The sequence below is a fragment of the Erithacus rubecula genome (assembly GCF_903797595.1).
Source record: "Erithacus rubecula genome assembly, chromosome: 13".
NCBI classification, from domain to species: Eukaryota; Metazoa; Chordata; class Aves; order Passeriformes; family Muscicapidae; genus Erithacus; species Erithacus rubecula.
In genome coordinates, this window is record NC_136665.1 from 13,889,034 (window position 1) to 13,909,838 (window position 20,805).

The 20,805-nt window shown below is 43.4% G+C and overlaps 1 protein-coding gene across 6 annotated transcripts in view; it reads left to right on the plus strand.

Moving 5' to 3' along the window:
* The window catches only part of SYNPR (synaptoporin), a 100,688-nt gene that overhangs the window by 65,493 nt on the left and 14,390 nt on the right, over positions 1 to 20,805 (plus strand). For all 6 annotated transcript variants that reach the window (XM_079316658.1, XM_079316662.1, XM_079316663.1 and 3 more), the window contains one exon: positions 6,027 to 6,151. In XM_079316658.1, coding sequence (XP_079172784.1) covers positions 6,027 to 6,151 — 125 coding nt within the window. The remainder of the gene's footprint in view (positions 1 to 6,026; positions 6,152 to 20,805) is intronic.

Sequence of the window (20,805 nt, forward strand, 5' to 3'; positions counted from 1 at the left end):
GTGTTCTTCACCCCAACGAATGGCTATCTAATCCTCTCATATACAGTTGGGCTTTATTCTATTAAAATATAATGAGAAAAACTACCATACCATTATTTAGTGGAGCTAAATGGGATTTTTAGAATAATCAATGGAAGATGAATGGAAAAGATAAAGGTTTTCTTCAAAGCAAAAGAGAGAAAATTGTCTCCTTGGGATTAAAGTATTGTATAACCAAGTTATTATAAAACGATCTTTACTCACTAAAAATACCCCAATTTCATTTCCATAAATCTTTCCATTAAGAATCAAATCAAGTTGTTGGCTTTTTAGTTGGTTTTTTTCATTAAAAAATGTGCTAAGCATTAAGTGAAGTGTTGTTCTTTAAACACAGAGGATGCTGTGGGCTTTCTGCCTGCTCTGGGGTCAGGTCTTTCCATCCAGTTGGTGGCATCAAGGGCTGCTCTCTGTGGGTGCTCTAGAATGCCATACAGAGGTTTATTGCTGTAGATGGCCTTGTGAAGACCCCACAGCCCTGTGGGGAAGTTGTGGAGCAGATTGGACAGTGGCATATGTGGTTCTTCATACCCAAACTTTGAGTTGCTCCCTTATCCCTGAGGTTTTCACTCCATACAGACCAGGGCTGGGCTGGCACAGGAACCTTCTTAACAATGCTGCTTTTTATTTATAAGGTGGGGACACTAAGTCCCAGCAGTCAGTGAACTGTGGCTTTAGGGTTGGTTCTCAGCAGGAGCAGAATATATTTCAGTTTTCTGCCTGTATTGTTGTTGAAGGAAAATGACTCCAGCTAGTTGTCATCCCCCCAGAACTGCATTGGCTGTGATGCTATCCACCTCCAATTCATCAACCAGTCAAGTTGATATAATTAGGAATCCCAAAGTCAATAATCTGATAATCTCCAGTGCACAAAGGCTTGTATGTAGGAGAAGTGATTCCAGGAAGCCTGCAGCTCAGATCCGTGCAGGAAAAATGCCAGATTTTAAAAAAGAAACAGGCAGAGACCCAGAGGAGAGAGAGCTTCCTAATCCTTCACTGGTGACACATTTTGGGCCATCAGTTCTGCAGTAAATGCTTCCCGTACAGTCATTTAGTGCCTTCAGACCTTCCCTTTACAGCCTTAATAATAATGTTCAATTACTGGTTCTGCTCTATAAATAAATAATCTCAGTTTAACGAGGCACTCTGCGGGGGGACAGCTCCAGAGCCCTTGGAGCTCCACACAGGCTCTTGGCCACAGTGGGAAATGTCAGGCAATGGAACATTTGGCAAAGGTTTTGCAGTCTCTCTGTTATGGTGGCATGGAGAAAGGGAGGTCTCAGATCCAGAAATGATGCCAGAAAAAACAGGCCTGCTTTTAAAACTCTCAGAACATGTGAAATGACTAATAATAGTGCAGGCGTTTTGAATATTTCAGGTTGCTGTCTCAAAGTGTCAGGAGTTCCCTGTGGCTTTCCAGTGTTAGGGCAGGAGTAGGGGACTGGGGGGACCTCTTTGGGAAAGCATCCAGCAGGTTCATTCCCATTTTCCTTCCTTGGTGCCAAGAGAAAGCAGTGGAGACTAAACCACAGAGTGAACTGCATCCCCCTCAGCCTGTTTTTGGCCAGCACAGCTCCAGGCAAGACTAACACTTTCTTTTTAAGATATTGCCCTCTTGGAAAGAGCAGAGCCCTCCAGGCAGAGCAGGTCCTCTCTTTTGCAGCAGGGTAGTTTTGCACAGGGCAGACATGCTCCCAGAAAAAGCAAGTGGTTTATATAGAAGTTTCATCAATTTTGAATGACAGTGTTGTCTTCCTAGCGGGATGTTTCAGCTGTAGCATGCGCCACATAAACCTTTTAACTCGCCTTGTCAGGAGCTGTTCTGCCTTCTCCTGGTGTGCAGAGCCAGCCTGTTGCTCAGCAGGCATTGAGGGGAATTGTCACAAAGCCAAACAGGGAGAAGTGATAGGAAATCATCCTGTTTTTCCCTTCCATGGTGGGATGAGTGATGTGCAGGGTCGCTTGCTGAGGAACTGCCAACTGTTTAATTCACAGCTGGGACTTGGGCTCCTCCAGGGCATCACACACCCTGAGCCCCTGGCCACTGTTTGGGAAAGAAAAGAACCAGCCTTGAGCCTGGATAAATGACAGCACCTGAAAGCCAAATTACAGGATTCACTGCCATTCCAGTGACCTGGCATCAGAAGAAGGGGGGTGGTCCCATAAATCATATGATGAACCTTTCCCTGCCCTGTGCTGGTGTGAGAAGCAGTGTTGTGCTCTGCTGGGTATTACATTGCTATTTTTTCTCAAAAGTGCTAAGGAGCCAACTGATCTTTAAAACATGCTTGTCTGATTTGACAGAGAAGGCTGGTTTATTGTTGCACAGTACCGGGATAAATATAATTTCTGTTAGTAAAGTTATACTGTGGGATTATACTTCTTTACAAAAATATACCTGTAGTCCAGGCCAAGGCTGGAGGTCAGAGAGGGAATATCACCAAAACAGGATGTGGGAATGGTATTAATCACTTCACAGAAACTCATTGCCTTGTCAGTTTTGTCAGAGACCATGAGGAAGAAGGATGATTTTCCAGCCAGGCTAGACTGGACATGTGAGATGTGCATTGCTCCAGTCTGTGCTGAGAAGCACAAATAATGTTCCTCCTCTCCCTGCCTTTGTCTGTGGCCTCATTGGGTGTGTTGGTGACTGCTTCCATAGCACACACTGAACTGGTGGGGTGCTTCTGTGTCATCCCACGTGGAATGTGCCCCACTGATCCAGGCTGGGGACATTTTCCATTTCCCTGCAAGGCTCCAGGCACATGTGAAGGCAGCCCACTGTATAAGAGTGTCAATGCAATAGCTGCAGCTGCAGAAGGGATGGAGAGCACAGGAAAAAGCAGGGTTTGCCCTTTTCCCACTCCTGTGGGCAGGAGTAGCCTGGCACAGCAAGGATTTGTTGTCTCAAGGGCACCAGGATTCTCCCAATCCTGCTGCAGGGAAGCCAGGCACAGCACTGGCTGTCAGCCTGAGCTGGGCAGGCAGCAGCCATGGGATAAGCAGGGTAACTGCACGTGGGGAGATTTATCTCATGTGAAGGGAAGAAGCAGGATGCATGCACACTTGCAGATAGACCTAGTGCTGAGTGTGGATTTATAGGCAAAGAGTAAATAGGAACGTGGGGAAACACTTTCCCTTTCTCCATAAACTTTTCAATTTCAGAGCAGCCAGATTCAATAAAATTATCTCACAGATGGAGGTTTTATTGGGTCTGGCCCATAAAGCTCCCATTATGGGGTTTACAACTGCCATTTACACAAATCCTGCTATAATAAAATACAGTGGTGTTTACAGTATTCCTGAAACGGCCACAGAATTACTGTGTGCACAAAAAACCAGCTAGTAATTCTTGGCTTATTGCTCTGGGCACTCATCTGACAACATAAAGCAGCACAATTTGGGGGTGGGGGGGAAGAGGAAATGCAGAGGTAGGAGGAGAATAATTATGCTGCTGCTTGGCCACAATACCTTAGGGAAATAGCATTGATTTACAGCCCTCACTCTGCAGTCCCTTGGTGGAAACTGTAAATATCCATTTACTGGTTTTGCATCCTAAAGGTGCTTTGGGTCCTCAGCATGCAGCTGTGGGGACTGGCTGGGCATTTCTGCAGCTGGGTGATCCCAGCCATCAGCAGCATCTGCTCAGCCCCAGCAGGGAGCCAGGCTTGGGCTGCCTGAGGAGCTGCTGCAGTTTGGCAGGAAAGGCTGCAGCCTGGTCCTTTCCCTTTCCATCTGCAGAGTGTCTGCTGGGTCAGGGTGGGAGCTGGTGGTTGTGTCTGGAGGGGTTTGCTGAAAATCTGCTGGGTTGTGGGGCTAAAGGGTGGGTAAAGGCTGGGTCTGAACTATCTGAAGGAGCAAGGCTCCAGTTTGAGTCTGCTGTCAGAGATGCTGTGAACAGGGGAGAGGAAAAACTGGGAATTCTGGAGGAGATATTTCCTGAGAAGGAATAGCTGAGCTGTGGTTTTGGACATGGCTCTGTGCCCTTGGTGAAAAAACATGATGATACCCATTATGCTGATTTCTAATGCATGATGAAAGGAGATGCATCTCAATTGCACCTCTTTCCTCTGCTTGTGCCCTTGCTGAGAGTGGTGGCTGGGAAGTGATGGCTCTTTATGGCAGGTCTCACACCACAGGCTTTCGAGTTCCCTCTTTATATATCACTGTTGATCTTTGTGCCTATGTACCTGCAAAACATTTGCATTTGCAACTCTGTTAATTAGGCCAGAAAGCAGGTCAGCCTTCTCTCCTGTTCTCCTTAATATATTGCTTTCTGACCTCACCTCACAAATTAACCTGAGATGATTAATGCTGATTTTCAGTGCTGTGCTACATGTAAGGGCAGAAACTTCTTCTGTGTACAGAGCAAGTGTCTCATTTAAGATGAAGGAAGACTATTTAAGTTCTAGTGAAAACATTTATTTTGTGGCTCATATTTAACAAATCAATTCATAGTGAAGTTCAGCTTTCCTCTTCTGTAATGTGCTCAGCAAGAATTGATTCAATCTAAGTTTTTGTTAACTTTTGTTGTCATTAGGTGCCTAAATACCTTTGCAAATCTATCTTCCATCTATGATATGCCCTTATCACCCTGGAAGTGAGTGGCAGGGTGGAAACTTGCATCATTCTCCTGTTATTCCCTGTTCTCCCTGTGCTCAGCACGTCACTCTGCACCCAGGGAGGGTCCCCCTGCCCCAGTGCTCAGTGTCACCCCTATAATCTGTCACTCTCTGGGGAAAAGGTGCACATGCAAAGCTGAATTCCAAGGAGGCTGATAAAACTTGGGGCTTTGTTTATGCTGCAAATTGGGAGAACTAAGATTAATGGCATGTTTTGCAAAGCCTTATGAAGCAAGAAAAGATCTAGTTTTTCTATTTATTGTATTTTCAGTCTGTTCTTTTGCCATTACATCTGCTTGCTGCATAATTTTTCATTGTCCAAAAACATGGTTTCTTTCCCAGATGTGTGCACTCTTTGTTTTCTCTGGATTGCTGATTTTAGCTTATTTAATTGGGACTGGGATTGGGCATTTGCTTGCCATTCCCTTATCTGCCCCTCTGCAGATCTCACAGTAACTCTGTTAAAGCTAATGGAGAGCTATAGTAACAATCAACAAAATCTAACCTGTCCTTTAATTTAAATTACAACTGTATAAATAAACTGTCCCCACTTCTACTCAGGATCTTCCAAGGAAGCCTATGTCAATGATGGTTGAAGATACCTATGCCTGCTTCCAATTCTTTTCTTTGAACCCTTGATAGAAAAACTCATGTGTCTCTGCCCTCATACTCCCTCCTTCATTATTTCTCTCCTGGAAGATGAAGATGTGGAATAGGTTTGCATCAGAACCCCCCAAGCTTTTTTTTCCTTTCCAGTTTGCCTGACTCCAGCCAAAGTCTAGAATTCCTTTTTGTTTTGCAGCCAGTTTACTTCACCTTTATGTCCACTTTGGATTATGGCAGTAATTTAGGAAAAGTAATTTAAAAAAACACAGAATTCTTTTTCCAAGCCATACATGAACTGGGAGAGGTGCAGCTCAGTTCTGTGTTGTGCCACATAACGGGATGGCAGCTGTGTGAACTCTCTGGGCCTGCTGTTGCTACTTCTGGTTGCACCTTTTAAATATTTCTGCCAGTGTTTTGTTTGGGTTAAGGATTGCTCATTATGTTCAGTCAATATGCACTCTCACCTGTCAGTGGGCTGATTGAAACAACTGCTTGGGTTGTGAATCCCGAACGGGGTTCAGGACAGGAGGGAAGAGCTGAGATGCCTGGCAGGGACAAATTGGTGTGACAACAGAGCTTCACGTGTCATGGTTCTTTGCTTTGGGGAAGGGTGCAGGAACAATGCATGGCTTGCTTTAAATGCTTGAAGTACAAGTAGTGATGGATAACCTGACCCGAGGGGGCTGGAGCTGCAGAGCTACTGCATGGACCTGCTTGTGGTGGGTGAAACGAAATAAAACAATGTTTGTTTGTTTTTGACAGCTTTTTGCAATCTTTGCATTTGCAACATGCGGCGGGTACTCTGGAGAGCTGCGCCTCAGTGTGGACTGTGCAAACAAATCCGAGAGTGACCTCAGCATTGACATTGCCTTTGCCTACCCCTTCAGGTAACCAGCGCGGGCAGCGGGGCTGGGCTGGCACAGCCCCTCACTGACAGCACAGCCCCTCACTCACAGCACAGCCCCTCACTCACAGCACAGCACAGCCCCTCACTCACAGCACAGCACAGCACAGCACAGCCCCTCACTCACTGACAGCACAGCCCCTCACTGACAGCACAGCCCCTCAGTGACAGCACAGCACAGCACAGCACAGCCCCTCACTGACAGCACAGCACAGCACAGCACAGCCCCTCACTCACTGACAGCACAGCCCCTCACTCACAGCACAGCACAGCACAGCCCCTCACTCACAGCACAGCCCCTCACTCACAGCACAGCCCCTCACTCACTGACAGCACAGCCCCTCACTCACAGCACAGCACAGCACAGCCCCTCACTCACTGACAGCACAGCCCCTCACTCACAGCGCAGCCCCTCACTCGCAGCACAGCCCCTCACTCACAGCACAGCCTGGGCACCAGAGCTTTCCTCTGCTCTGGGCTTTGTCAGGAAAATTGATCCACAAGAGGAGGAGTGAACCTGGTGTGTGGAACAAATGGCTGTCATGGCAAAGCACACGTAGATAACTACAAGGATAGCTACACAAGTGGAAAGGAATTCTTCTAGGGTTGTGTTGGACAGACATATGATACTTAAACTTAATACATATGATACTTAAACTTAATACATTAACTAAAGTTATTTAAACACTTACTTTACGCTGGCTAATTGACAAATCTGTACTACTAAAAGCAAGCAAAGCAAGAGTGTATGCATTACATATAATTAAACTTCATATTTTTCTTTAAACTGTTATCTAACAAAAAATCTACAATACTATTGTTTCCCCCTCTTAAAAAAAAAAAAATGAACTCAAAGTTCACAATCTTCTGCAGGTAAAACACAATACAACAATCAGCAATACTTTAAATGATAGACATATGTTTATAAAATGCATGTGGATGTGTGGATGGGTGTTGCTGTATGGGGTTACAGAGTGGTGAGAGAACACAGTGACATGACCCCCTCCTGCATGCAGCAAGAAAGAGAAATTTATTGAAGAAAGCCATGGCTTTAAATAAGAGACTGTGCAAAACAAAATACAAAGGAGTCATTGGTCAGAGAAGGAAACACCTCTTGTTCAGGTGATTTCTCATGGATCCAACAGGTGTTTATCTTCTGTTATAATTTTTGGTCTTATATTTACATCAGAGAAAGGTCTCTAGCTTGGGGGTAAACCCTAGCTGAGCCTGAGAAAGTTGGACTGGAAGAATCCTAAGATTCTCCCTGGGCCTGTAACAGCCACAGGTGGGGCCGTGGTACCTGCTGGGAGTGACAGCTCAGCAGAGGACAAGACAGATTCCAGAGGCCAGGAAAGCTTGGGGAGTGGGAAACTGGCAGGCAAGGAAAAATGAAATAACACATTGTTAGAAAATTAATCCACAAACATCAGAGGTTTATGTCCAAAAAAGAGACAGAAGAATCCTTTTACTTTATTTGAGTAAAGGCAGAGGCCAAGGGGCATTCCCCTGAGATCTCTCAAATTTTTAGAGGACACAGCCTCCTTTTTATCCTAATTTCCCTCTCTCTTTTTCCATGGGCTGAGGTACTTGAGAAGTACAGACTTCCCAGAACACCTGATACCTGAGATTCCCCTCTAATGTATAAACCTCCCTTTTAATTTTTAAGTCTTACAGAATTCATGGTTTTTCCCCATTGCTTCTTTCATCTTTCAATATCCAATGTCATTTATCAGCAAACCTACAGTTCATTTGTAAAGGCAAATATCTTTTTCCATTTATCAATCAGTGGAATCCTTCCCATTGTTTCTTTTATCTCAGTGCTAGTCTTATCTACCAGCAGACCCACACCTTGTTTGTGAGGACAAATCCCTCATTTCTCTCAACATCATCCCAAGATGAACTATAGTGTGGCCATTAACTTCAGCTGGAAATGAGGAAGGTTTCCCATCCACTGCAGTAGCAAGGATCTGAAATGGCTACTCCAAGGGAGAGGGAGGCAAAAACACAAAATGAGTTTGAACCATAATTTTGAAGTGCTTTTTGAAAATTTTATTAATTGGCTGTTTGCATCTCTTGGTGTCTGAATGCTTTAAACCTAGTGATTTAAGAAAACAGTTTTTGTAGGTTTTTTATGTTTTTAAATACATCTGAAAACTGTAGTGTAGTTATGTATATGTAATGACCATGCCATTTAAAATCCTGCTTCAAAAGAGCATCTACAGTCTTCTGTTTTTAGGTAAGTCAAGTCCACTGCAGAAATTGCTCACTTTTGTATAAGTGATTTCTTCAAGGAATTGAGATGATTAAGAAAAGAATGCGTAATTCAATCTCAAGTCTAGTACACCATGACTCTGAAATTATTTTTCTTCCTTGGGAAATCACATGCTGTTTTGCTTATGATTGCTGTGCACAGGCCAGACTTGAAAGCATCTATTTCTTTAACATGTTCTAAGATACAGCAAATTCCAAACAGTGGGAGCTAAATTTGATTCCTTGAAATGTTGTTCTTGCTTGACATTATTATTATTCAAAAAAAAGTCACACTTCCTGGTATTACAAATGTTTATTTTTTTGCCTTGAACATGTCCATATTTTCTTTCATTTCTGCTTAGTATGCATAGGAGAGATCCTGAAAATTTAGTTATATGAGTATGTAATTTGATTCATTTTCAAATAGGTCATTTCTCCAACATTCATTACAAATACACCCTGTAGTGAAGTGCTTTTAGTTTGCATGATTATGAAATAGTATTTTATTTTAAAAGTGAATAGAACAGAGAGAAGTAGCCATCAAGTGTCTCCTGGTGTTTCACCAGGCACCTTGGCCATTGTTTCTAGAAAGAAGTGGCTGGATCTGCAATATCCCACAGTTTTACTTATTAGAAAACTGGAAGTAATTGATGGGTAATGTAACATTCCAGCAGGTTGCAGAGATGATGCAAAATAGGTTTTATTTGCAGGAGGAATCCAGATGAAGCTGTGGCTGGCCCTTGAACTCAGCATGCACAGATGGGATGTGTGGCATGTACAGTGGTTGGTTTTTGTGGTATTAAAATACCTGAAATGTGCAGGTGAGAAGGGAGATGACACTTAGCTGCTGTTACAGGAGAAGCATGAATAGACTCAGATTTTGTGCAATTTGGGATTTTGTTTGCAAACCTGAGGCATATGCAAAAAATGTCCAGAGATGTGCAGATTGCATGAGGCAGCAGATGTATGCCTGGAAAATCTGCTACCTTTGGAACTTGGTGTCATCTCAGTGTTTTATCTAAATATTCCTGTGACTTTCCTGTGACTATTCATGTGTTTGCTATTTTTGCTTTTCTCCAGTGTTCCTTCCACAGAATGGAGATGGGATGCTCTAAAAACAGAAGTGAGATTAGCTGGGAAAGGTAACATCTCAGAGCAGTGAATATGCTTGGAAAAAACAGCTCAGAAAAGTTGAGGCTCTCTAATCAAAACTGAGCTCCAAGGCTGAGCTCCCTGCATGGGCTTGTGGGCATTGTTAGGCAGGATGAATTTCCCACCCGTTGTCTCACATTCAGGTCCATCTTCCCATGGCATTTTCCTCTCAAATGCCTTCACAGTCCTGATTATTGGCTGTCAGCTGGGGGAGGTGTAGGTGGAAGGAGAGAAGCTGCTGAGATCTGACACCCTGCTGCTGTTGGGGCTGTCAGCAGTGACACTGAAGCAGTCAAAATACCTGAGCACTGCTCTTTATGAGCTGCACCTTCCAGCATGACTTGAAACAAAGAAAGCCATGCTACCAACTGCTTTCATTTCTCTTGCTGTGGATTTGAGGCTTTATTTTCTTCTCCCAAAAGATGAACTGCTAGACCTTGGCCAGTAGATGACAAGTGTCAAGAGCTTTAAGCTGGTAAACAAAGTAGTGAAGCTGAACAGGACAGGAATAAGGCTTGGATGTTTTGGAAATGAGGTTGAAGGAACCTGAAAACATTCTTATTAAAGCAGGATCAGAATGGGGAGGGAGCTTTCTACTTGTGACCACATGCTTCTGGGGCCAATCACCTGAGATAAAGAAAAGGAGGATGCAGGAGGGCAAAATCAGTGCTGGTGGGGTGTGGGGGTGATTCATGTGACCCCAGGCCAGTGTTGAATGCACTGAAGCAGCACTGCACTCCACAGCAGGTAGCTCCAGGTGCTCCCAAAACAAAGGACCACCTTCACACCTGCTTATTGGGATTTTTCTCAACCCCAGCCTGCAAATTGCAAAAAGTCTCCAGCAAGAAATAAAAATGAGTCCAAGAGAAATAATTTGTACAGTTAGACGGGGAGTTTTGAAACATACTTCTAAACTAATACTGATTCTTTCTTGGTGGTTTTTTTTTTAAAGTTATGGTGATTTTGCAGGGCTGGGAGACAGGATCCCTGGGAATTAAGCCCATGTGGTGGTGCCTGTGCAGGGAGGTTGTGCCAGGAGTGTGAGCAGGCTGAGCCTTTCCCAGCTGAGCTCTGCTCTGAGCTTGTGCTGCTGGGGTGCAGGAACCACTGAAAAGTCCCCCCAGTACTGACATAATTGACCCCAAATCTGGCTCCACCACCTCTCCTGGAACAGGAGATTAGATGGATGCTTTCCCATCCACAATTACACTGATTCATTTAAGCTTCCTGCAGCCCACATCCATGGTCCTGTAGTCACCCTGGGATGTGGAAATTAACCTGAAGTCTAAACCTTAATTTCCTCCAACAGTGCTTCCTGGAGCTCTGCCACACTCTTCTCCAGATCCTGCCAGACTCTTCCATGCCTAATCTGATATTTATAAAGAAGTTTCAAATATTCACCTAAGGTTTTTTCTCATTTTGGCCTGATTTTATCACAAAGCATTTTTTTTCCTTCCTCATGTTTTAAAGCACAAATCAGCCATTCTTCTGGATACCTGTATATGCATTTTGAAAGTTTTACAAATTCAAATATTGAATCAATTTCTCTGGCCCTACAGTAGCAGTTTTTCTCTAGCATTAAGATCTGTGCTTAATACAGAGTCTATTGCAAATTTGGCACACACTAGGATCTTTATTAACTTGACCCTCACCCAGGCAATGATTCTTTGAGGGATGGAAAAAAATTCAGCATCTTGGGATTATTTGTTACTCTCACAGTCCATCACCCTTTCAGATTGGATTTGTCACTTATCCAAGTGCCCTGAAGCAATATGTTTTGTCTGTAATAAGAGTCCTAGAGAAGGTCCTATTTGTTTATTATTTTCTGTGATCCCAGCAACATTTTTATCATGTGCTGTGTTTTTCCTCGTGTTTACTTTGATGATAAGTGATTGAATAGTACACCTACTGTGCACGTATTTCTTACTGGTATCCACTATGTTAAGATGCTTTTTCATCAGTCCTCCTAAAAGCAAGTATTTTTGTTTGCTTAACTTACTGAGCCTGTGCTGAAGATTTTTTACTACAGAATTATTCATATCACAAACTTGATGCTGGCAGAGCTGCACTGAAACACTTGGGCTTCTTCAGCTCCTTCTTTAAATGAACTGAGTCTTGAGGCAGACCCTGGACTAAAATCTCTTTGCCTGTAGCTTCTGGAGGTGCTTTAACCAAGCCTACACACATAGTATATCCCCAAGTTAAATGCTGCATCGCAATTAATTTGGAGTATCTCTTGTCTCTTCTTGGGGCTTTCATCCTGAAAACTACTTGGAAAATATTGGCATTGTTAAATTGACATTGTTAAATTTTAAACAGTCTCACCTAAGCCAGTGGTTGTGTGCAGAGGTCTTAGGATCACTGAGTTATGAGAAGGACAAAGTAGCATTTCCTGGTGGTGCTAACTTGACACCCTGATGAAAATATGTATTTGCACATCTTTGTATCACAGCAGTGAGCAAAACAAATGGTTTCCATTTTATCCTAGATCATCTATTAGTAGCATTTCAGTGTGTTAGTAAAGCTGTCTCTTCAAGTGGTTCTCCCTTCTGAAGGAAAAGGAAATTGTGTTTTATGGGAGCTTTTCATTCACTTTAAGCATCTCATTTGAATGAAGACATTCCCATTGAGCACCCTTGAAAGTGTTCACCTCATCTGCATGCCATGGGTAGTCTAGTCTTCCATTTGAAATATGACAGCCAGATCTAAATTGCCTACTTAGAAGCTACAAATGATAATTAAGGAGAAAACATCTAACTTTTTGAGCTTTGGATCTATCTTTCTTTGGAAAAGGCCTCTGCTAATGTTAACATATTTCCATGCCAGTGTGTACTATCCTTCTATTTTTTTGTCATCCATTTGTAGTAAATCTTGCTTCAGAATTCAGTGAAAAACATTCTGGCTGAAAGATTATAAATACCTGTGATGGCTGGGAGACTGAGAGCTGCTGATAAATAGAAATTCTTTCAACTAAGTAGTTGCCTGCAGTGCTGCCTTTCAGGCAACTGTGGTGGGCTCTGCTCCCAGACTTCCTGGGAGGTTGGAGATAGGAAGGAATAAAGTCACAGAGTCAGTTAAACTCCTTAAGGTTTGTGTTTTATTTTGGATGTCTTCATCTTCCAGAAGATGCCCCTTCTGCAAAACCAAGCTGTGGCCTCATAAACCTCCTGTGCATAGGCAGGAGCAAAAGCAAACCAGCAGAGTCTGTGCACTGGCTCCAGGTGTGACCTGTGCCAAAATGTGGGTGCCCCAGTTCCCAGGTGGATTTGGCAGAGCTCCTGGGAAGGTGAGATGTGCTGGTTAAACTTTGCATGACCCATTCCAGCTTAATGAAGGCATAAATCTCCACCCTGGAACTTCTTAGAACAAAACTTGGGCTTTTGAGAAGCAGATTTTGCACAAGCAGGAGTTGCAGGGATGAGGGGATGGAGTTCAGCAGATCACAAGCTGTGTCACAGTGGTCCCTTCTGGATCTGCAATAGGCTGGTGTGTGAAACTGCATTAGTTTAATCCCTTTTCTTGCCAAACTGTGACTGCCTCATCTGGCACTACAGATCTGGGGTTAGCAGCTGAACTGATGAGGAAAATGTTCAATAATACATCAGCTAAGCTGGAGATTTTCACCAATATCCCTGTTACATAAACTGGCTCTGTGGGATGGGCACTGAGGGCTCAGTCATGGCTTTAATTATTTTCTACAACTGTTTCAAACTCTGATCTCAGCAGTGCTTTTTCTACCTAATTTTGACCTCTTAATGAATAATTTTACTAACCAGGACTTCTATGTTTTAACTGCTGTTAGTGGAAAGAGGAAATTGTGTGAATGAAGAAGATAATGTTGCATCCTGCTGGGTAAGATTCAGGAAATCCTTCAGATTACAAATATCTCTGATTGTGACACCTTCACAAAGTATCTCCATATTTAATATGGCTTAATGATGCAAACTGAAGCATTAAGATATATTTTTAACTAGGAAATAGGCTTTTTTTTTCTCAGTTGTGATTTTTTACAATCTGGTAATTTATATGGCTATCCAGAAAACTGCAGCTCAGTTTTTCAAATTCTTTTTTTTTTTTTTTCCCACTAATGGAAAGCCAGTTAAAAGATTTTTATGCCATTTTGACATGAATGCAAGGATTTTGTGGGCTATTTAAAGTATGGCCCCAGCACTTCCCTGACAGTGAATTCATCAGAGACCTTGGTCAAGTCTCTGTACTGAAACAGGTCTGGAAACAACCTGAACATGGAGCTTGCAAAGCCAAACTGGGCACTGATCAATGAGCATTTGGTTTTGTTAGAGCTGTTTGCTCCTAAATTGCCTCCTGGGCTGGGGAAAAGGTGATCCAGGTCTGCAGAATAAGTAGTTTTCTTTTCAGCTTTGAATGAATATAGTTTGTAATAGGAAAGAATATTTCACATTTTTATAACTGGCTCTAGTGATTAGAGAGGGCATCCCATAGTTCAGAGCCCTGATGTGATTTTTGTTGTTTGTGCATGGCTGCAGAGCACTGAAGTAATTGAAAACTGCAAATCAGTGTTCTCCAATGTCCACAAGACTCTGAAATAGTCTTCAGACAAAGAGAACAGTAGAATGGGAGAAAATGGGCTTTTTTACTTGGACAGCTGTGGTCTGCAGTAAGAGCTGTCCATGAGTACAATGCACAATGGAACTACTGTGGTCACAGTTTGATGGAATTATAGCTGGTTTGATTAAGACAGATAAAAAAAAAAAAGGATGACTTTGTGACTTCTCTAGTTGTGAGGGCCTTCTCCTGACCCCAGTCACAGTCTTCAAAACTCACTTTGTAGAAATCTTCAAGATTGGCAAAGCATGGTCATTTCTGCCAGTTTGCCCTTTTGGAGCTGTGGATAAAGGCAAGTGCCCTTTTCTCACAAGTGAGGCACCAGAGATGCCTCCAGTCACCCTTTGTTCCTGCACAGGATCCATAGGAAACCACCAGAAATCTGATAACACCACATCTCCAGTTCTCTGTGAGGCTGACCCTGTGCATGTGTCCTCATCAAATGGTGTTGTTGAACAAGACACCACCCACCACCCCACAGTTCCATGGCTGGTCTGGATGGCTTGGCTCCTGGTTTATGAACAGCCAAAAAACTGCAGCCCAGGGTGGCAAAGTCTCTGCTGGTGGTGTTGGGCTGTCAGCAGGGACTCTGTGCTTGAGGAGGATTTACAAAACCATGAATTCTCCAGTTAATTGTCAAGGACAATTATTAACCAAGGACAAGCTGATGGGTCCAGGCAGTATTTTTGAGATGGGGCAGCAGCTCTGCAGACAAGATGACTTCTCCAGGTGCTTAGGTAACTCAGTTGCTGCTATCATCAGTGTTCTGCTTCTGCTCTGTAGTTTTTAATCCCTTAAAACTCGAAACAAACACATCCTTGAATGCTGTACTGGGGCCACAGAGGAGGCTTGTCTTGCTTTGCAGCTCCTCAGACTGGTCAGTTCTTGTCTTCTTGCCCATGTACAAACATTGCAAGAACACAGAGCTCATGGACACACAGCTGGGGGGGAAAGGAAAGTGATAACAACTTTCTGGAGATGGTGTCTGCTGTAGATAAGGGAGAACACTTTCTTAAAACTTTATTAAATTGTAGAGTTTTTTCTTTTGCCACTCGAAAATTGGATTTTTCATTAATTTGGATGGTCCAGTTGATCCAGACTGGCTGATTTTTCTTCACAGAAGCTATATTTTATGTTTAATACTGTTTTAGTGCCAGAAAAATTCTTCATTAATTCTTTAGGCCAAATTTGCTCTTAAAGTAGAAGTTGATTTTGGATTTGTTAATATATGCAGCTTTTTCACTATTAGAATTTTTAATATATATTCATGAATAGCCTCTGCCAGTATTGTGCAGTGATGGTATTTTATCTGTGCCTGCCACAAAGGCTTTTCCTAAAAGTCAGACTTTAGGAAACTTCCCTTACAAATTTCTTTTTGCACATTTTCATGCTGTCAGTACAGGAGCAACCAAAGCAGGCACCCTTTGGCTTTGCTTTGTTTGGCATTTGATCCCTGGATGGCACATGGTGACCTAGCTGGGGGACAATCAAACACATTCCCTTCCCCTTTTCCCTGCTCCCAAATGTGCATTTGCTGTGCAGGGACCCTGAAGATTTCCCCAGTACTATAGGGAATGGGATGTCTTTGCTTTCCTCTCACACCTGAATTCTAATTTATTTGCCAGGAGAGAAATGCAATATTTTTCATTCAGTAGGATTGTAAATAAGGAGGACCTGCAGGTCCATCAGCAGACCCACAAGTGTGCCTGGTGCACTGCTCAGCCTGGGCTGGAGCTCAGCAGCTCCCTGAGGAAAGGATTTGTCATATCCTTCCAAATGTACATCCTGTGACTGGGAGTTTCATTGGAGTCATCCCATAAAACTCTACAGAGAACTTAATTTGATTGCTTTAAGTACATTAGGACAATATACTTTGAAAATTGTAGTTAAATACAAAGTAATGTTAAAATACAACACAAAGGAGAAAATGTTGCTGCATCTTCTGTAATTGTTCTTGTATTTATATCAGTTGTTCTGAGGGACTGAAATTTCTGCTTTCAGGGTCTGGAGATTGGATGAAAATGTATGTGGACATTACTTATCATAGAATGAAGCATTTGTGCTTTCAGGTGGTTCTGGCTGAGCACCAGGTGATGCCCAAGAATTTAGAATACATTGACATGGAGTTCAGAGCCCATTTGATGGTGGAAGGGAAGGTGGACTGGAGATGGTGTGAGCAGCTGCAGAATGTGTTGGGGTGCAGGAACAGTGGATCAGCAGCCCCTCATTGCTCCATGCAGAAATACTGCCCAGGGATTTGATACATCCACTTCTCAGAAGTTATCTTATTATACTCAATGACTTTTTTAGGCCTTGTCTTTATGATGTTTTATCTGTAGATGTTTAGATTTCTGTAGATCTTTCTCCAAATGGAAGCTTTTGGCTCTGACAGGAGCTTCTTAGTTTGGAAGCTGTTTCCTGTGTCTGTCCAGAGCAGAGGGCAGCAGGAGGGACATGAGAGCTGTGGGTTCAGCCAGGATCTCCTGATGGGACCAGGTGACAGTGGGTAGTTATTTATGTGGTAATGTAAATGTATGCCAGTGGCATTTCCATATCCTTTAATTCACCTTATTCCATGAACGCAATGATCTTTTTTTAAAGATAATTAAGGGTTACCTTCCTTCAGAGATAGTAGCGAAGTTTCCCAGAGACTAGAAAGCAGTTTGTCCCAAAAAACTAGCACAGTGAAATCTGAGTATGATGCCACTAATCTGTACCACAAAGAATGTAAGTGCCCAATCTGGGAAGGTATCTGGGCTGGTATCTGGTGGAGCATGTCTTTGAGCACTGTGCTCTGCTTGCACAGCATGTGTTCCTGAGAAGAGCTGTGAAATTATCTTGGGAGATAAATCTGGGTCTTGGATAAAGGCTTGGAAGTGGGGTGGGGATCACCCACTCAGCTCTCTGAGCACTCCCAGCAGCATGTGTTCTGTAAGGAGCCTTTTTGTGGGTTTTGGTGCTACGATGGAGTAGTAGAGTGATGGAGTAGTAGGGTTTGCATTCCTGCTAGGAGCCCAGCCTGGGCAGGCTCATTCCCACAGCTGCCACGAGCCTGGATGTTCCCCAGGAGTGCTGTGCAGGCTGTTCCCAGGAGCTTTGTGCACACATTCCCTGGGACTGGGTCCTGCAGGGGGGTCTCTGCACTGGTGCCTTCTCCCCACCACCAGTGCTGTCCCTGTTCCAGTGTCTTCAGACCCCATCTCAAAAGGGTTGTGTGGCTCCTCTTCCTGGAGGCCTGAGCAGCTTGAGGGGGTCTCAGACTCACTGTCTTAGAGGAATGAAAGGAGGGGGAGAGGGATGGAGCAGAGGGACCCATGTGGTGCCCAGCTGTGGGAAGGCATCCTGCTGAACCTGCACTGGGGGAATTGCCCCTGTCCCAGTGCAGCTCACAGTGTGGTGTGCTGGGACAGAGCTGTGCCTGGCAGCCTGTCCTGATAAACCAGTGCTGTAGGAAAATAATGCTGGCCAGACATCTGCAGCACAGCTATGTGCTAGTGAGGGCTGGGAACATGGCAAGCTAACAAATTGAAGGTATAAGGAGGGACATAACTGGACATAAACCAGAAAAGAGTGTATGTTGCTACAGCTTTACTGGTTAGCTTCCCAGCAGCACCTTCTGGGGTTTTTTGTTTTTGGTTTTGGTTTTTTTTTGGTCATGCTGCTCTGGACATGGATTTGGATAGGTGACTAAAGTCAGCTGTGACAAAGGAGAGTTCTTTGGGATAGGAGCTAGGAATAAGTATTTGCGAAATTATATATGTATTTGTGTGCAATGACTGGTAGTGTTGAATAATTACAGAGTGATCTGGGCTTTGGAATTCATTTTTTTGTAATAAATGGAGAGGTTTTATTGAGCGGACAGAAATCCAAAGTGAAATATTTTCAAATACTCTTTGATCAGCCAACTCTATCCTTTCTTCCTCTAGAAAGGAAAGAAACTAAAGACCAGGATTGGATTGCTGAGTCAGATAGCGAATTTTAATTTTGCTTTCTGTCTTCAGAGAAAAATGAACCAACTTTGTAAGGGCAGGTATGTGGTGGAAACAAATCTGCTGCTGCTCTGTAGGGGAGGAGGGTACTGAAGGCACCTTTGGGTGCTGGGGAGTCTGGAAAGGTGTTATTTTTTGGGGCAGCTGCTAGAGTGAGGTATGGCAAACTGCTGGATAGATAGGAAGGATGGATAAGCATCTCAGTTTTGAAAGGCTGTGGTATGTGCAGCACTGAGATGTGCATCCTGGCAGATGGGCAATGAAGAGGTGAGGGGTGGGAATATTTGAGTAAACAGTAATTTCCTCATCTTGGGAACAGAGCTGTTGGAGAGCAGCTTGGGGTGAGAAACATTGTTAGCAAAAGAGTAGAAACCTCTGATTTTACCAGAATAGCACAGACTGAAGGGAGATAAAGGCCAGGGAGCAGTCACCCCCATGGTAGCTGCTCATCCCAGAGTTGTGCAGGGCTTGAAGTGTTGGAAGAGTCAGTGGACCCCAGTTTCCTTAAAGAAAAGACTTCTCATTTGCAGGCAGATTTCTGCTTTGACCTGACTATTAGAGATTATTTTCAAAGCGTTTTTCTTAAGGTAGGTAATATCTCTAGAGAAGTTTTACTGGAATGATGAGCTCTGTTGTGTGAGGAAAGGCTCCCATTTATTTCTATTCTTCCACTAAACCTATGAAAATCCATATTTGGCACCTCAAAAAAAGGTACATTTGCCCAGGGACTGGCTGGCTGGAGGCACCAGTGTCAAAGCACACCAGCATAGTCCTGTGAAATGAGGGAACTCCAGTGTTTTCAGAGCTACCTAAAAGAAATGCCTTTACTCTGTATCCCAGAGAAAAGAAGATGTAAACCTTTGTCACATTTTTGTGCCTCAACAGAGAAGTTTGACTTGCTGAGGGGCTCTGTGCATGTCAGCATTTCACTACTGTATTTTGAAATTTCATTTTCCCCTCATTTTGGAGATTATCAGCCAAGATAAACATTTCCTAAGAAACCCCTCCACAAGCACTGCTGCAGTAACTCATTTCTAGCAATGTATTTCTCCCAGGGATTTGCAGACAGTAAAGACAATTGACAGTTTGACTACCAGAAACAAATTGGGGGGAAATACAACCCAATGAAAAGATAATGGATCTCAGGGTTTTTGCAAGCATGTGTGTGGGTGTTGCAGATTTTGTTCCAACATGTTGTAGACAGGTTGGAGGGTGGATTACAAGATGCTATTTTCAGAAAATAGGACAACCTGCCAAACAGAGTGCTTTATTTTGCCTGTTTTTCACTAGATCCTAGTAAAGGAAACACTAACCCCCATTGAGAATTTTTGGAGGCAGAACTTTATCTCTTATTTATTAATCCACACATTGATCAAACCCCAGGAGAGGAAATCTATGCTGGTTCATCAATAACATTTGAGCACATTCTTGTGTTAATTGTGTGTTCTGTTGGCTTCAAGTCTCAGCCCTGTGTGCATTGTTGAAGGGGGTGAATCAGACAAGATTAGATCACTCACCCTCCTGCTTGGGCTCTTCTGTCTGCTGGTGGAGTGACACAGGTCTTTGGGGCAGTTGGCTCTGACCATTTTCATGCTCAAGGACCATCAGGAGAACTAAGCTGCTCAAAAAAAATATGATGAAAAGAAAGCTGTGGCTTGAATATTGTTCTGAGGAAGTTCAGGAAGAAAGGGCAACTTCACATTCACATGGAGGGAGCACAGCTTTTGCTCCCCCCATGCACACATAACAGCTGTAGCTTTGTTCAAAGTGTCTGGCTTCGTGTATTGTTTTCAGAGTGAGGGTAATTAGCATCTGAAAATGTAACTGCTCTTCTCTATAGTGGAACAATGTAAAAATCCCCTTTTCCACTGTAAAACATTCCTGCCCTCTTTTGATCTTGTCAAGCTAGACAATACAGCTTTCTTGTCATCCTCTTTCCCACGGCAATGGAAAGTTTGCCAAGTGGTGGAAGAAACCTCAGAAGCCCTTAATTACTGTGACTTCATCAGTGAAACTTGACTGCCTTTGGTGGACTTAGTTCAGGCTGAAGTGAATTTGAGGGAATTGGGCCTGGATGCCTTGGCCATGGCAGTTGCTGTTAACAAAGGGGATGGTGGTGGCAATGATGGGCAGTGAGGATGACCTTAGTGCAGTCTGCTGAGTGTGGGGTGCAAGGTCACATTCCAAAGTCAGGTTCCATTCCAAATTTTTTCTGAATTAATAGCAATACTCAGTGCAGTTCAAGGCAAAAAACCAACCAACCAAACAAACAAACAAAAAACCTGGAGGAACTTACAGGGGGAAAGGTTTCCTTAATTAAGTAAATTCGTTATTGTGTTCCTTATTTGCATTGCCCATCAATCAGTGAAAATCATTCCTGTTAATGCAGCCTAACAAATGTTAACAAAGTGTAAAGGGTGTAATTGCCAAGGATCACTCTTGGGGCTCCTGATTTTGTTTAGCAAGTGGAGAGTCAAAGGTTGAATGGAGGGGTGGTGCTGGAAATTGAAAGAGCAGCAGAAGGAAGACTCTGGCCGAGGATGACTTGAAGGAAAAGGTGGGATATAAGCAAAGAGAGATAAGAGAAGATGTAAGTGAGAGACAGAACAGGTAGAATTCTATCAGAAGTAGGAGGTGGAGGCAATTAATGCTTTGTGAGTCA